Source organism: Lampetra fluviatilis, chromosome 23, assembly GCF_964198595.1.
Source record: "Lampetra fluviatilis chromosome 23, kcLamFluv1.1, whole genome shotgun sequence".
Taxonomy (NCBI): domain Eukaryota; kingdom Metazoa; phylum Chordata; class Hyperoartia; order Petromyzontiformes; family Petromyzontidae; genus Lampetra; species Lampetra fluviatilis.
The window spans coordinates 9,703,934-9,721,224 of record NC_136297.1 but is presented as its reverse complement, the minus strand read 5'-3'; the positions used below and the strand labels follow the sequence as shown (position 1 = coordinate 9,721,224).

The window sequence follows — 17,291 nt, the reverse complement described above, 5'->3', positions numbered from 1 at the left end:
AAGAAGTTCAACGTACATACATATGTACCGGTGGCCAGGACCATGCCCAGCTGCCTTTGTCTCCCCAGTGCTGATGTTTACACACTACACCAGGTAGTCATTTGAGGCCAAGTCGATCTAGGGGAGGCCCAAGATCGGTTCAGATATTCATCACCCCTCTTCTGTAGCCCTAGTATTGTACTGTAGATATATTATCTCATATATTTATTTATATAGTGCCTTAACTCAAGGTGCTTTACAATAATTACAAATATTAAATTGTACATAACATAATATCGTCCGTGATGCAGTCATTTTTAGTCTGTTGATGGTCGGCGATGCGGCAATTGACTCATCTCGACGAGCTGCACACGATGCACTATTCAACGTTGAATTTTTCGATAACGGATTTTTTTCTGTTTGGCGTTTCGACATCGCGGAGTGGCACTGATTTCGGATTGATTGGTACCCCAGTCGCAGAGTTAAGTACACCCCTGGGAAAACAATAGTGTCCCAAAAATGAAATATTTAATTGCCTCGGCCATTTTGTATTATTTGGTACCCGGGGTACCGCCATAAGGATCAATTGTGGGGGGGGGAGGAAGGGGGGGGGGGGCTACAAATGATACATTGTAGTCTCGCGGTGTCGCAAACGAGTGCGGTGAGCACGCACGGCGCTTCTCGTCCAGCTCGTTGAGCAGCTGCAGCAGCTGCGGGTGCATGTTGCTGATGGCCTGGAAGAGCGACTGCACCGCCGTGTCGGTGGTGATGCTGCGTCCGCGCGCGTGGTTGCTCTTCATGCGGTTAGCGAAGGTGGAGATGGCGTTGTTGAGCGTGCGCAGGAACTGCTCGTTGTTTTCCTCTGTCTCGCCGTTCTGGTACTGCTGCAGCGAGGAGGAGGGTGGGTGGCAGCGGACGACAAGTCAGGGGTTGGGGGAGGGTGCGCGCGCTCCAAATCAAAATGAGCTCAGGGCATTGGCAAGGGGAGAGACCGGCAGGACGTTGAACGAATAAGAGATCCAAAACACAAAAAGTTCGAAAGTTGTTGTCGATTTGCACCTACAGTGTCCTACGCTGTCGAACACAAAGCTTTGTTAATCAAAAGATCGCCTTTAAAGTTACCGTCAACTATGTATTGCCACAGCAGCTCTAAAATGACAATAAATTGACTGATATTCGAGTGCATGCTCATAACCTTCAAGGGTGTTTTGTCCTGAAGGACTCTTCACACTCGTGTCCGACAGCCAGGAACACACGCCCCAAGCGTGTATCCATGAGACAAGAGCTGCTCGTGTCTGGGGTTAAACCTTTGCCTCCTCACCTCCGCCACCTTGATGGGCGACACGTGCCCTTCGACCGCGACCGGATTGGTTGCGGCGACCGGGGAAGGCTCAGGAGCGGACGGGGTGGGGCTGCGGCGTGTGGTGGGCACCACCACACCCTCTTCCTGCTTGCGCTCCCAATACTGCCGGTTCAGGTAGCGCGCCAGCTGTACACACGCACAGACCGTGAGAAAGCTTGGTAGCCAACAATGAAACGGCACTTGCTCCGGTTCAACCAAATAGCGGCACAGCAACACGTGATGCGTATTAAATCTCGGGATCCTTTGGACCTCACCTCTGGATCGTGTTCTTCAGCTGGGGGAGCAGATGACACCTGTAAAACAAAAAGAGAAGGTCCTGGTGTTCATGGGATAAAAGGATGTGCACAGGAGCACCAGATGCGTTCGCTGGATTGCTGGCTTCTTACCATGGCCGGCCCCTACACTTTGACCCCACACATTTGCTGCCCCCTACACTTTGCGGACCCTTAAATCTAGATTTGAAGCTTTCGTGACTGTATTTAAGAGCTTGTCTCTTGGAATTTTGCCTCACTTGATGCAGTAAATTTAGCTGTGACGGTCCCACCTGACGACGGAGACTTGTGTTGCCTCCGAAACGTCGTGATTTATTATTTTATTTCTATTATTACTTCAATTTTTATTTTTTACCTACGTGACTTTACCGGAAAAACCCTTAAATCTGCCAATTCCTATATTGGCCATTCCCTACATTCGCTGGCCTCCTCGCTTTACCCCACCCTGAGAAGGTGGCGGGTCGTAGGGGTCACCACAGCGGCACGAGGGGGTGGCCATGGATGGCTGGTGGCCGGCTGTGGCGCGAGCAGCAGCAGCGGTACGCACCGTGGTGGGCGTGTAGAGCGTGTTGGCGGGAGAGGACGAGGACGCCACGACGGGGGAGCCCGAGCGGGTGTAGGCCGACATCGCTGCCTTCTGCCGCTGAAACGCACGAGTCCACACAAAACAAGTCGTCACTTATGCGTAGGCTTGTGCTGTACAGCGCTCTCCTCCGCTGTTGTTTCAGGTTGTGCCGCGTGTTGTTTCAGCATTACGTCCAAAACTCGCCGGCCTTCGTCAGGGAGCCGAACCAATAGAAGTCAACAACCGGAAACGATCTATTATCGAGGTATAATGTTAAGTGTCTCAGTTCGGTTCCTGAAAAAGTTCCCAGCATGCGGAGCGAAATATCGGACAATATGCTGAATCACACTTGGCACTACCCAACTGCCCAAACGCCTAACGGACTAGAAGATGACAGATATACCAAACTCTTGGAAAGAGCATGAACACTTGCTCATGAGAGGCATTACTTCTTATTAGGTGATGTTCATCATGCTTGGATTTACATTGACGGATAGAAAGTGGAACATTTAGATTAGAGAACGGATCCAGGTTAACGACATCATATTGACTGAAGTAAAAGAAAAGTCAGTGGGCCCGAGCAGGACACGTCTCTAATAGATGATGGCTTGTGATCGACGAATGATGGAGTGGTAACCCGAGGAGGTAACACGCCAGAGAGCATGCCCACCGTGGAGATGGAGCGAGGCAATAGATTTGTGTGCAGGTGCCAGGTGGAACGTGACATCACAGGACCGCGGGAGACAGTGATAGCTTGGCGAGGCCTTCATCCCAGAGTGGAATGATGAAGGCCGACGATGGTGATGACAAATCTCGTGTGGTATGAACGTGTGTGTGCGCGACGTCATGGCGGCGATGGGTGCTTCCTCCCCCACTCACCTGCCGCTCCTTCTCTTCGGCCTCGGACTGCGACAGCGCCAGGGCGAGCTGCAGCTCCTCCTCCTCCTGGGAGAGAGTCTCGTCGCGCTTCGGAGGAACCTGACGGTGTGAGCGCGCAGCACCGTTAATTTCTGTTCGCGATATTGGGCGACGGAAATTCTCAACGTCATCGAATATCGATGCCAACGATGACTATTAAACGACCGAAGATCATCAAGCATGACCATTTTCTGGGGAAGTCAAAAGTGGTTGCACGAATGGTAAGGTTGGAGGTAATCATTCTCCCTGAACACGGATTGACGAAATTGCACGATTCAATCCACGAAACGATAATTATTAAAATGTTTGGCTATTGTGGTGTATACAGAACCTAGAGAATTCATAGCGATGAGAATCCACGTAAACTTAGTTTTGTCAAAATACCAAACATCTGAGTAGAGAACGAGCGATTTGGCAAACGCATTGCGAGCCTAGGTTTCTATTTCGCAGGCTGGAATCGATGAATCACCACATCGAGTGCCTCATGAGCATAGGGGTGGTGCAGTTCATGATTAACTTATCGACCTTTGAAAACTCCGCCCCTATTTACGCAATGCAGGATTTCATGGTTTGTTGACGTGCGGCAACGTGTGGCGGAAGTGTTGGCAGATGTGTCAAACACTGACTTGCAGGATCCGTATCTCATCTTACACAGATTTATCTAGCGCCTTGGTCAAAAGGCGCTTTAAAATAATGATAAATTAGCACATTAGATGACAGTGGTAAGAATAAAGTGGGCTTATTTTAAAGTGCTGGTGTAGCCATGGTGACAGTAAGTAGGACAGGTTGGGGAGTGGTCAAGGAGGGGTTAGTGACAGGGGTTAGGGGTAGGCCTGGGTCACGTGAAGATGACATCTTGCGTTCACAGGAAAACATCTGAAAGCTGGACACGAGTAAGCTGGAAGGAGGCCTCTCGAAATCCCCTCCCCACCACTGTTCACGCAATAATTAAGCTGCATGTGGTAGGAGACGATGTGTGCATGTGCACTACACTTTCCAATGTACGACACACGTGGTGCACTTCACGAGTACAAAAATAAACATTCCACACATTCGTTAATGACACTGTGGGGGGGCCTTAAAAAGGGAAACGACGTAATATGCGACATTTCTGGGCAATGGCCTTTCTTTACGGCACGCAAATCCATTTATTTCACCTGGGTTGTGCGCCATGAAGGATCGTTGCGCGATACGTCACCGATTCATTATAGATATATTTTTTTATATTCAGGCCGCAGTGTCATTGAGGAATGCGTTGTTTTGCTCTCCGTGATTGCCCACCACTGCCAAATAATCGGTTGTGTTATCAGTTTTTATGCAGTTCAGGAATCTGTTCCCTGCATCAGTGCTCCCCTCCTATCACTGTTTTCACATCCATATTTTACTTTCAATGTACAACAAAATAAATGCTCCAAGCGTGTGTCTGAAAATCCATTCCAGCCTTCCACGTCCCGTGAACCTCAAGCCTTCAACTCCGGAAAGTGACTCGGGTTCAACGGTATGGCAGTGATATTTTGTTATTAAAATTGTAACTGTAGGATGGGCAGCCCACGACTTCACGTGGGCTTGAAATGAATCCCCTGGTTCTCAAACATCTTCCTCTTGGCCTTGCGTTTACCACATCTACGCCACCACCCCCCTCTGAAATATCCCCCTCAACAGCCAACGTTAAAGTGCGCAACTTTCTCAATTGGTGAATTATTAACAGTTTGTCCGGCTTACACCAAAACTGGAAAGGCTCTCCCAACCAACCACCTCAACGAGTCTGGCTACGACAGGTTTCACCGCATCGCGAGTACAAACGCAGTTCAACCCACAGTTGTATCCACACGCACGGCCACTCACCTGTGGCTGCTGCGCGAGGGAGCTGGCCAGGTACTCCGGGGGGAGTTCCCCTTCTGCCGGCTTGGCGTTGGGGTCCTTCCTAAGTCCCCGACAATAACGCACATCGTCGTCGTAGTCATCAACAACGGTGTCTCCATTGTAGGACAAAGAGGCCTCTCCAAGCCTTTGAGTGGTGTGTGTGTCTGTGCATAGAGGTAGGTGAATGTTTGTACACCTGTGCAATTGTGCCTGTGCAAATATGTACATGTTAATGTGTGCGTGTGCACACGCGTGTATGTGCTGGTGTACGTGCGTGTGTGCAGGTGTACGTGCGTGTGCAGGTGTGCGTGTGCAGGTGTGCGTGTACAGGTGTGCATGAGCGAGTGTGCAGGCATGCGCTCGCACATACATGCGAGTGTGTTTGGGATCTTTGCTTTTCGTGTACGAGTTTAAATACATGTCGCGAAATAAACACGCACACTCCCATTATTCTTGCTATACCCAGGAAGGCCTCAGTGTCACTTTTCAGTCGGGTCCTGCCAAATTTTCGCAGGAGGGGGCGATGATTGATTGCTTTGTATATTCCAATTAAATAATTTACAGGGGCACTTTTTTTATTTGCCAAATATGGACCGCCTACTCTTGTGAGCGATATCACGAGATCTTCAACAGATGGCGCGCAGTATTTGTTACGGTTAATACACCCGCAGAATTCATCTGGCTGTCCCTGGATTAAATCCGTGAACCTCCGCAACAACAAGGCAAACGCGTGACCGCTAGGCCATGCTACGACCCCAGGTAGACAGGTAGGTGCCAGGTGGGAGGCCATGTGGAAGGTAGGCGGTACTCACTTGTTGAGCTGCTCGTAGCAAGGCTCGCACACGCGCACCTCCCGCTCGATGCCGTACTTCGGGATGGTGGAGGCACGCGACGAGCACTTGCTGCAGAAGATCTGTCCACATGCTCGGCAGTGGTGCTGCGAGGTTAGAACGGCAGATGGAGGAACTGCGGTCAATCACTGCCTGCGGAGCGATGGTTAGTACAAGCTTACGGACGCATGCGCGGTGGTGGGGGGGGGGGCGGGGGATGGAAAATCACCTTGCGAGTTGTCATGGAAAACATCACGCGGCATCTGTGACACTCCTCCGCGTCCACCCACTCAGGGGCCTGCCACACCGTCACCACGGGAACAAGCAGCACTCAACGTAAGATCCAGCGCGCGAAACCGCAAACACACAACGCAGCGCACACCACCGTAAACGCAAGGCAAACCACCATACACGCAAAGCACACCACCACACATAAAACAACAACCGCCATTCGCCGCTAAGTGGCGGTGACGTCACCACGGTGCTTGTGCCAGGCTATGTTCACGTTTAGGCCATACAAGGCATGCCTACACAAACAACACACAATACACTACAGCACACAATGTACATCAAAACACACACAAAACAAACCACAAACCGCAATATGCACCACAACTCACTTCACAACGCACACCAAAAACACACAAGGCACAACTGCACCGTAACACATACAAAACATCACACACAATTCAAAACACCATGTACACATGACAGCACCCAACCACAACACATTCCAACAAGAAACAATGACCACAAACGCAACACTCGCCATGCAATGCGAATCTCAGCACAGCATGTGCACAAGGCCCCCGACACGCATGCACCACAGACAATTCCACGACAGCTTACAACACAACACCACCCTGTGCCGCTCCATCTATCAAGGGAGCTACACACCATCCCGTAAAAAACACAAGCAGGACAAAGTTGTACGATTTGACACAGAATGTGACCCCCATCGCAGATTATTCCACCCACTAAGCCTTACCTTCTCTGCCGAAAACATAGCGTCACTTTCCTTGAACTCTGGAAATGTAAATCCTGGAACACACAACATCGTTCGCGCGCACACACACACACACACGTCAACTCATGCACCTGAGCATACCTTATTTACAATGTATTTCAATTATTTCCTTGATGAGGCTGGTGGTAATTACCGGCGAAAGGTAATACTCGAATTGTAAATGTTGTGGGTTACTCTCCAACACACCGGTGTTCTGAAATAATAACTAATTGGCATGTTTCATATAAGTGGCAAACCTTACTAATTGGCTGTGTCGAGTGGTGGCAGGTTTACGCGATCGAAACGAAAAAACCTCTATAATAGACGAGACGAATGAGACTGTAAAAACAACGCAGAACAAAAATACATTCTTACACCGAATCCCAAATTCTAATACGACATCGAAACACCAGTTGTCGGCTTCACGCCGCCAGCTCAATAAAAACACATCTCCTGTTGCTCCCAACCGATTGGATCCATCGCTGTCATCCCTGAACGAGCCAGACCCCTGAACTTGCGCGACTTCAACACTGTGGTTCAAGCGCCGCGTTGACAGCGGTTTCGGAACTTTAAAGTTATCGCCAATTCCTTTCCGAGAACTAAACGCACATCAGCGAAACGTTTACACGAGCCATGCTGTGCGCGTGACTTTTCTTTCTTTTTATCTTCTTATTGAACAGTCTCCCATTTCTCTCTGTCTCAGGTTCTACAATTTTGTTCACTCCATTCGACTAATATGTAGCGTATCATATGGCATACCATTCTAGAACATCACGTGACGCTTTTGGGCCTGTGCTCAGCAACTGTGGTTTATCTTCTTGGTTCTTTCGGAAAAGTCACGTAGAAGGGAAGTAATAAAATAATAAAAATAAAACATAATAAAATAATTCTCACGACGTTTCGGCCACAACGCAAGCAGCCGTCCTCGAAACGTCGTGAGAATTATTTTATTATGTTCTATCGCAATTATTTAATTATTTTATTACTTCCCTTCTACGTGACTTTACCGAAAGAACCAAGAAGATGAATCCCTGCAGTCACGAAAGCTTTAAATAGAAATTCAACTGTGGTTTAAACACAAATAATCCATTCTAACGGGCGCAAATCGACGCACGCAACGCGAGCTTTTAACTTTGCGAGCGTCAAAGCCAAACGCGAGAGCGTGCAAACTTCTCACCCTCCATCTTCATAATCTGGTAAGTGTCCTGCACCACGCGGTATTTGGGCTCGTGGCGAAAGGCTTGCGACCAGGCCTGAATGAGACCCAGCAGCCTCGACTTCACTGGGTCCGAATACTTCTGCGGTGGAGAGTCACACACGTGTGGCGAGAGAGAGAGGGGCACATGGTTAAAAATAAACAAGCCTAAAAACACATACATCGAAGAATTAAAATGTATTTTTGTTAAATTATTAACCAATCTTAACTGCTTCACAATTTGGTGCATCCTAGCTCTGAAGGTGTACGCATACCCTTACACATTCATAACCCATGACGCATTCGTAGATACCTCACGAAGATATGTATTGCTGTTAGCAAATCAGACCAGATTTATTTGGACAAAGCGTATTAGGAGAGTGTTAAAATACGTCACAAGCGTGTTGAAATCAGAGGCAGACAATGTAGAGGCTGTGATTAAATATAAGTTCTCTCCATAATTTCTTCACATTATTCTAGTGCTGTATCTATTATCCGACCAGGTAGCTAGGCGGTAGAGCGAGTGGCTCACAATAACTACCGTAGTTCAAACCATCCATAAGAGTGTTTTTGTGGGTTAGATCGCCTAAATATGTCGTTAAAACCCGCCACCACCCGACAGCCAACTGAGTACTCAGATTGTAAATGTTGTGGCTTGGCTCTCCAACACACCGGCGTGCTGTACTAGTGACGAATTGTCACGTTCTGTTTACGTGACACATTTATATATTTACGCTAACCCCCCCCAAAAAAACCCCTCTATTATGGATGACATTGGTCGCGAAAGCCTACGTGTTAAACTGAGTTCAAACCATGTTTGGGGTTTGACTCGGCCAATCATCACTCCAGGGCAGATACAATCTGTACCACTTTGTGGAGAGGTCAACGGTGGTTTCCCTGTGGATTCCCGTCCCCGCCGCTGACACGAGGAAATATCCACCACTGGGTCAAGGCTGTAAACAGGGAGATGACCGCCAATGCTCATTTGAGCAAAAATGTACCGACGTTTTGCTTTCATATCCATAAATATATGACCCTGTATGATATACACACGCACAATAAGACGATGAACGTAAGCTGTATTATAAATCAACGCAGGCTAAACGCGCAGTCATGCCGTCAAGGACTTCACAATTTCTCAACAATAAAAAACCCCCACAGCGAACAGACCACGAAGAACGGCGAGCGCTCAGCCGCCGCGACCGTGAACGACATCCCGTGAGTTGCACGCATGGTAATAACAATTTACATTGATTTGTAAGGCGCCTTCCACCGATGTCCAAGGAAACTTACCGGTGCTCACGGCGTAATAAGTCCAAATTGCGAGACTTTGCGTCTCGTGCGAGGTGCGCGGGCTCTCTAAAGGTTGCTCCCAGCGGAGGCCCCCCTCACTTCCTGGTGAGGCATTACCCAAGACGCCAGACGCGCCCAAGCCAATCGCGGGGCTCTCAAACAAGCACGTGGGTATTTCCATTCTCGAGTCACCGCTCACGTGAAAGGCTGACACCATCAACCCCCCCCCCACCACCACCGCCGGGGGTCTGGCCACACTCCGCCCCACACAGCTGCGCCCCTCCCACCCCCTCTACGTCACGCGAACCCCTCTCGCCGAGAACACAGCGACACGCCTCCCACCGCCCACCCACCCCACCCTACCCCCTCTCACCGAGAACATAGCGACACGCCTCCCACCACTCACCCACCCCACCCTACCCCCTCTCACCGAGAACATAGCGACACGCCTCCCACCACTCACCCACCCACCCCACCACTCACCCACTCCACCACTCACTCACCCACCCACCCCACCACTCACCCACTCCACCACTCACTCACCCACCCACCCCACCACTCACTCACCCACCCCACCACCCACCCCACCACTCCCCATCCACCCATACAACCACTCACCCACCCACACCACCACTCACTCACCCAGCCAGCCACCCACCCCACCACCCACCCCACCACTCACCCATCCACCCATCCAACCACTCACCCACCCACCCCACCACTCACTCACCCAGCCAGCCACCCCACAACTCACTCACCCAGACACCCACCCACCCCACCACTCACCCAGCCAGCCACCCCACCACTCACTCACCCACCCCACCACCCACCCCACCACTCCCCATCCACCCATCCAACCACTCACCCACCCACCCCACCACTCACTCACCCAGCCAGCCACCCCACAACTCACTCACCCAGACACCCACCCACCCCACCACTCACTCACCCAGCCACCCCACCACTCACTCACCCAGACACACACCCACCCCACCACTCACTCACCCAGCCAGCCACCCCACCACTCACTCAACCAGACACCCACCCCACCACTCACTCACCCAGACACCCACCCACCCACCCCACCACATCTCCCCAACCCCTCTCACCGAGAACACAGCTCCCGTCAACAACAATAAAAGTCCCCCGTGTAGCCTTAGCAGACTCTGAGGGGCAAGTGCTGTTGGCGAGCACCGATGAAAGCCAGAACGGCACACGAGGGGGTGGGTGGCCAGCACCACGCCCGGCCGCCTTTGTATCCCTAGTGGCGATGTTTACACATCACACCAACTAATAATTTGACGCCGAGTCGAGCGAGTGGAGGCCCAGGACCGGTTCACAATCGTCACTGGTGCTGGTAGTGAACGGGAATCGAAGTCGGGTTGCCGGATTCGTAGCGCAGCATGCTAACCACTACACTACCCCACCCATCACCCACCCATCACCCCCCCCACCACTGTCGAGAGAACACAGCGCCACCCACTGAACGTGACACGCCACCCCCAATCCCAGCTCCCCCACCCCCCCCTCTGTTTGTATGTTTTAAATTGGTAAGAATTTACATTGACGGACAACATTTTAAAATATTCTCAGGTTTTTTCGGTAAAGTCACGTAGGTAAAAACATTAAATTTTAATGTTTTTACCTACGTGACTTTACCGAAAAAACCTGAGAATATGAATCATTGCAGTCACGAAAGCTTCAAATCTAGAACATTTTAAAACACCCCCTGTTGGACTAGTTTAGCAGGTTCTAGCCACAGGCCCGCATCGGAAGACAACGGCACAAATGCAATGAGTGGAATCCAAAGTTAGTTGTGCACGAATGTCCGCATAATACTAACATGGCCACTCGCCTAAGAGATTATTTGTTGAATTATTGTTGTTTTGAACCGCCCGACCCGAACCAGCGTGCACTGTGGCCACCTTTTCTTTCCACCAATGCTGCACGCAAAGCTCGGCAACGCATATCCATTCCGCACGCAGGTTGCATCCTGCCTGGGAGAGTTTAAGGAGGGCACACCGGGGCACCACGCTCCAGCGAACATGATGTGACAAACAGCACCGCTGGTCGCGACTGCACAGCAAGTCGGCCGTGCGAGTGAGGCGCATGGGTAGCGCAACGTATTTTATATTGCTACCAACATTGTGTTGTATTGCTACCAACATTGTGTTGTATTGCTACCAACATTATTGGCACGTTTTGATTACGTGACAAAACTTAATAATTGGCTGCGTCGGGTGGTGGCGGGTTTAACGCCACATTTATATTTACGTGATCCAACCCATTTTTTTATTATGGATATTGGTCACAAAAGCCTACGTGTTAAACTGTTCGTGTAAAAGCAGATGAAAACCATTCAACTCACATTATAAACTGTCCAACTACAAGGGGTAGTCTGAGTCAACCTGTTCAATGCGGTGCACGAATGCTCCCAAAGACTAAAGTAAATCAATGTTGAGCGTTTTCATTAAGAGAATGAGTGTTGGATTTGAGCTTAAGAGGATAAAGGTCATCAGACAGGACCCCGATGTGAATGGAAGGATAGGCTCAGGGTTAGGCCCAACAAATACCTCTTTCTACGAGCACATTCGAGTCGAGCCGAGGCAGCATGGGGCCATCACTGTACAGGCGGTTTTCCACTGGCTATTTGACGAGCCAAGCTGGAACCAAACCCCTTATATGCCGACCTCACAAGACACCAGAACCTTGCTCAGGGACAAGCAGGGTTTGGAACATGGCTAATGGGCTAATTGTGCGTTCAACGCGTGTCACATGATCACACCAAAACATAACAAAAATGGTGCCCAGTGTGCCCGCAGCTTTGGGGTGCTGAGGAAGTGTGTACGTATGTGAGTGTGCGTCAATGTGGCATAGGAGTTTGTGCGCACGTGCATGTATGCGTCATTGCATCATCTGCATGCGTCTCAACATCACACATGGTGTGTCATCAGTGGCACGGCTCTGGATCTGCAGTGGAAAAGCAACCCGGGCCTCCTGATCCGCGACAGGCCGGACAGACAGGGCTCGGATGAAGCAATGGGAAAGAAAAAAACGAGGTAGATGGGTCAACCACCTTGCACAGCTCCTTGAACTCTTCCATTGTTTGCTTGGTGGCCAACTCATCATGCACCAGCTGCCCACAGTTCTTCACCACAGACTCCAGCACCTGGCCACACACACAAAAAAACGAAGATGTCGCGTGGAGCCTTTAACGAGACTGTCCGGGGCAGGTGCTGTTAGTGAGCACCTATGCGCACGAGGTTAAATACGTCACCGGAAATCGCTGAGATAATCGCTCGACTGTTGGGTGTTTCTTGTAAAAACTGGTTGCGCAAGTATTTGCTCTCTCATAGTCACGGTTCGTCGGCTGCCCTCCGGAGAGGCGCAGTACCCACCTGGAGGGCGAACATGGCAACGTGTGGGTTCTTCTCGCTGACCCTCCTCTTGATGGCCGGCATGGCGTATTTGACCCTGCGTGGTGAACCGCATGTTCCGTCGTAGATGGGGGGGGGGGGGGGTGGTTGGAGGGGAGAAACACATTCATTGTCGAGGACAAATGGAGGATTCTCCGTGTATCCGCGAGCATTGCACATCCACGACGTGCATTGCGACAATAAAAACTGCACTCTCAAGATTACGTAACCATTTCGTAAATTCAGGAGCACCTCTAACTTGTGCCGAGCTTCAATAAAGTTATACAAATCTGGTCACACACACACACTTGTGTCATCCACCAACCCTCACCAGGTGTGCGCCACCAAACGTGGCGAGTTGAACATTTGTCAAGAACGTTCACCAACTTCTCCATAATCCGGTCCTTAACGCTGCCTTTGTTATCATCATCAGCCACTTGTCTATCCACTGTTGGATGAGCGTTCCTCCAAAACAATGCAATCCCTCACCGCCCTGCATTGCTGGAATTATTTGAGGCCTACACATGAACTGACCTCATTCTTCCATCTCCACAGTCGTAATTCCCTTGGGCATTTTCCTTTGGATACCATTGTCACCAGTCTGGTATATCAGCCATAATTTCTATTATAATTATTATTGGCCATATGTCCTGCCCTAGGCCACTTAATTTTCTTAACGGTCAACGCGTTCTCCGATCCACATGTTCCTTTTTTTTCCCCAGTACCCTTCTCTGAAAAAAGTTCGGTTTTGTTGTAAAATTTTCGTTGTCACTCTCCATGCGTCTGTTGCGTGCCACTATGAGGAAAGGGGGCAATGTCGAAAACATTTGTTGACCTATTATACACTTCTCTGTCATGAGGCAGTTATCGACAAACATCGAATTGCGTTTTTCACTTGTGCTTCTGCATCATTGCCAAAGTAGTCCCGTAAAATATTATTCTTCCAGCACGCTGCCCATGACACATTCCTTTCACCCCCCCACGATTGTCATCATCCACACTCAATGAGGTGGAGCGGATCTCACAGAAACTGGTGAACGAAAGGGTTAGGCATGCAGACAGTGTGGCGAGTCATTTGAGCTGATGAGGAGAGTAAGTCACTCACGGGACATCACCCTGACGAATCTGGTCACAGATCTGCAGGATGGAGTCCCAGTCTGTCTCCAGCAGCAGCTGGCTCGTGGCTTTGTCTGCGGAAGACATGATTTGATGAATTTGAGACCCCGATTCTTGACAAATGACCAAGGGATAGAAATAATTTTGTTACATATCTAGGACTGAGCTGTGTGTACAGGGCTATCTGACATGGGCTTCAAGCTGTGTTAAATGAGAAAAAAGATTAAAGTCACGTGTGTGCATGTTGCATGTAACGTCGAGTGACCTCACTGTGCCGTGCCTACCGTACACTTAAAAAATGTCACTTCAGCGAGGTCACGGACACGAGGGCAGTGATTCTCAAACGCCACTCGAATCTAGATTTAAAGCTTTAGTAACTGCAGGGATTCATCTTCTTGGTTCTTTCGGTAAAGTCACGTGACTTTACCGAAAGAACCAAGAAGATGGGCCACTCGAATCATTCGTCCTTCACGAATGAGGCTTCAAACGCATGTCAGACAGACAGGGCCACATGCCCATAGCATCTACAAGAGCTGTATTTTTGGTTGTGTCTTCCTTAAAGCTATTTAGACTGCTGCAGAACACAGTGAGTGAACAACTATTATGACTGTACTCAGTCACTGGTAACATTAAATGGCAAGTTATATGTGAATTGGTCCTAGGCAACCAAGTCACTCTTCACGTATCTACACTCACCACCATGGTTAGATGCTATTTATAATTGGTTAATGTTGGGTTAGGTCGTGCAAAAATGTGGTAATCTCCATTATCACTCTCCAACTCATTGGTGTAAGTAATTTTGTAAGTTAGATTCAAATATTTTTTACTTAAATCTAACCCAAAATAATCCAATTAAGAATAATAATATTGGTCGTGAAAGCCTACATGTAAACAAGTGTGAGATGTGGTTACTCCCCGCCCCTGCCACGTTTGCAATGTGCAGCAGGGTGGGATAAATCCAGTCGTGGACTGACATAGTTGTTTGTAATGTAAACACACGACGTCAAAGTACACCGAAAACCAGGACGGCAAACAAGTCAAGTGTTTAACGATTAACGCCACACACATATGCAATGCGCATGTGTGCGCGTGGTCTGAATTCGAATGCAGAGCGAGTTCATAACCAAGTCACAAAGAGACAAAGATCCCCCGTATAGCCTTAACATACTGTAGGGGCAAGTGCTGTTAGCGAGCACCTATGAAGGCCGGAACGGTACACGAGGGGGTGGGTGGCCAGCACCACGCCCGACCGCCTTTGTCTCCCCAGTGGCGATGTTTACACACGGCACCAGGTACTCATTTAAGGCTGAGTCGATCTAGGGGAGGCCCAGGACCGGTTCAGATAATCGTCACTGGTGTTGGCCGTGAGCGGGAATCGAACCCGGGTCGACAGGTTCATAGCGCAGCGCGCTAACCGCTACACTACCGCTCCCCATAAACCAAGTCACACACACAGTCACACACACAACAGGCACTGGATTATTACTTGCTAACGTGGGCTTAGCGAGCATGACACGACAACACAGCCGGGTCGTAATGACGTCCAGTACGGTCCGACCCGCCCATACAGGACATCTGTGGAAAAGAGCCGAGCAGCTCATTGGATTGCTCCGGCAGTCTAAATACAGATTTAAGATTTGGATGGGAGGGTCGGTCCCTCTGTGCCGTCAGTCCTGTTGTCTAGAATTCCCTCTCCACGTGTGCAAATTCTGTACGGCGTCGTGGCAAACACCACAACCACGGCACAAACACCACCGGGACCACACCGTACAACCACAAAAGCACGACACTGTACACAAATCACACCGTGACCACATAACTCCCAATACCACGACCACCACCAGTTCGATCACGACATCCATATCTTAATGACACTCCAGCAACGTTGGCCAACTCCCAGACCTCTCTAAACGACACCTGCACCCTGGCTCTGACAACGACAATCCGTTCCGAAATAACCACACCGCTAAACAAAGACGCCACTGTAGATGCCGACTGAACACAACATGACAACGACATATCCTCAGGGCTCCTCCAAAACTCCTAATTCCCCTCCCACCAAAACGATTCCAACCACACCCTCGTCTCTAACCCCGAACCAATGCTGCCACCACCACCAACACGATTCCCCATTACCGTCACCACGACATCCACCCCCAACCCTGCACCACTACTCCCAGTACAGCCATTCCGACAGCAACACGTCCGGCAGTTCTCACCGCGATCCCGACATCACAACCACCACCACCCACCCAGCGAGGGAAGGCCGCAACCTCGTTCAGTGTGTCAATCTTCCGTATGGCATTAAACACGGGCAGTAGAAACACCACGAACGAAACTGCAATCACTACGACTGCCATTTCGAACAACAACAACTATTCGAGACAAATACAACCACCTCCATATCAAACATCATCACGTCAATCACAATTACCATCACGGCACCGACTACAACCGCATCAAGCGCAATCACCGCCTCTTCGGCCACACCTACCACGTCCAAGAAAATCACCACGAGTACAACCCCATTAGCTACAACCGCAACGATCACAAAATGAAGCATAACCACCAAAAACCGAAATCACAACCACCAACACTTAAACTAGAACTACTTAGCGCAGCACTATCCCTTACAACCGCACCAATCACAACTACCGCAAACACAACTACCACCATAATCCCATCAACCACACCAGTCACAACAACCAATACCACCACCGCCGCCGCAGCCACAAAGTCCACAAACTACCACCGCGTCAGCCACCACTGCAGCCACAACAACTACGACTGCAGCCACAACATCAATCAGTACCGCCTCAACCACAACAGCCACCACTGCAGCCACATCAACCACCACCATCGCAACTACAACAGCCACCATCGCAAACACATCAACCGCATCATTAACCACCACCGCATCCAACAATAACCACATCAACCACCACCGCAGCCACAACCACCACAACAAACCACCACATCAACCACCACCGCAGCCACAACCACCACATCAACCACCACCGCAGCCAACAAACCACCACATCAACCACCACATCAACCACCATCGCAGCCACAACCACCACATCAACACCATCGCAGCCACAACCACCACATCAACACCACCGCAGCCACAACCACCACAACAACCACCACATCAACCACCACCACCGCCACAACTAACACATCAACCACCACAACAACCACCACCGCATCCGCGGAACTGGCCTCACCCAGCAGCCGGTCGAAGGAGCCGGTGCTGCGAAACATCGCGGCCAGTGCTGCGCCTCCCCCCGCTGTTGATGCTGCTGCTGTTGCTGGTGGTGTTGTTGTTGCTGGTGTTGTTGTTGTTGTTGATGTTGATGTTGTTGTTGATGATGACGACTAAGCTTGCCTGCTTCTCCCCCGACTGCTGTCCGCTTCTATTTACCAAGATGGCTGGCGGAACATCTGGAGCGCGCGCAGTGCACGCCGGGAAAGA

The 17,291-nt window shown here is 50.1% G+C and overlaps 1 protein-coding gene across 5 annotated transcripts in view; it reads right to left on the bottom strand.

The window, feature by feature from the left end:
* Positions 1-17,291, bottom strand: part of HGS (hepatocyte growth factor-regulated tyrosine kinase substrate) — a 24,846-nt gene extending 7,555 nt beyond the window's left edge. The window contains exons 1-14 of one of the 5 annotated variants that reach the window (XM_078867121.1): positions 17,044-17,291; positions 13,806-13,890; positions 12,683-12,758; positions 12,361-12,453; positions 7,974-8,094; positions 6,780-6,831; positions 6,020-6,098; positions 5,773-5,897; positions 4,943-5,021; positions 3,059-3,157; positions 2,162-2,257; positions 1,597-1,635; positions 1,301-1,468; positions 653-863 (exon numbers count right to left, since the gene is read on the bottom strand). In XM_078867121.1, coding sequence (XP_078723247.1) covers positions 653-863; positions 1,301-1,468; positions 1,597-1,635; positions 2,162-2,257; positions 3,059-3,157; positions 4,943-5,021; positions 5,773-5,897; positions 6,020-6,098; positions 6,780-6,831; positions 7,974-8,094; positions 12,361-12,453; positions 12,683-12,758; positions 13,806-13,890; positions 17,044-17,080 — 1,360 coding nt within the window. In that variant the 5' untranslated portion in view covers positions 17,081-17,291. Of the gene's footprint in view, positions 1-652; positions 864-1,300; positions 1,469-1,596; positions 1,636-2,161; positions 2,258-3,058; positions 3,158-4,942; positions 5,022-5,772; positions 5,898-6,019; positions 6,099-6,778; positions 6,832-7,973; positions 8,095-9,284; positions 9,417-12,360; positions 12,454-12,682; positions 12,759-13,805; positions 13,891-17,043 lie in introns of those variants that run through there. The other 4 variants (XM_078867124.1, XM_078867122.1, XM_078867123.1 and 1 more) reach the window with 4 other exon arrangements.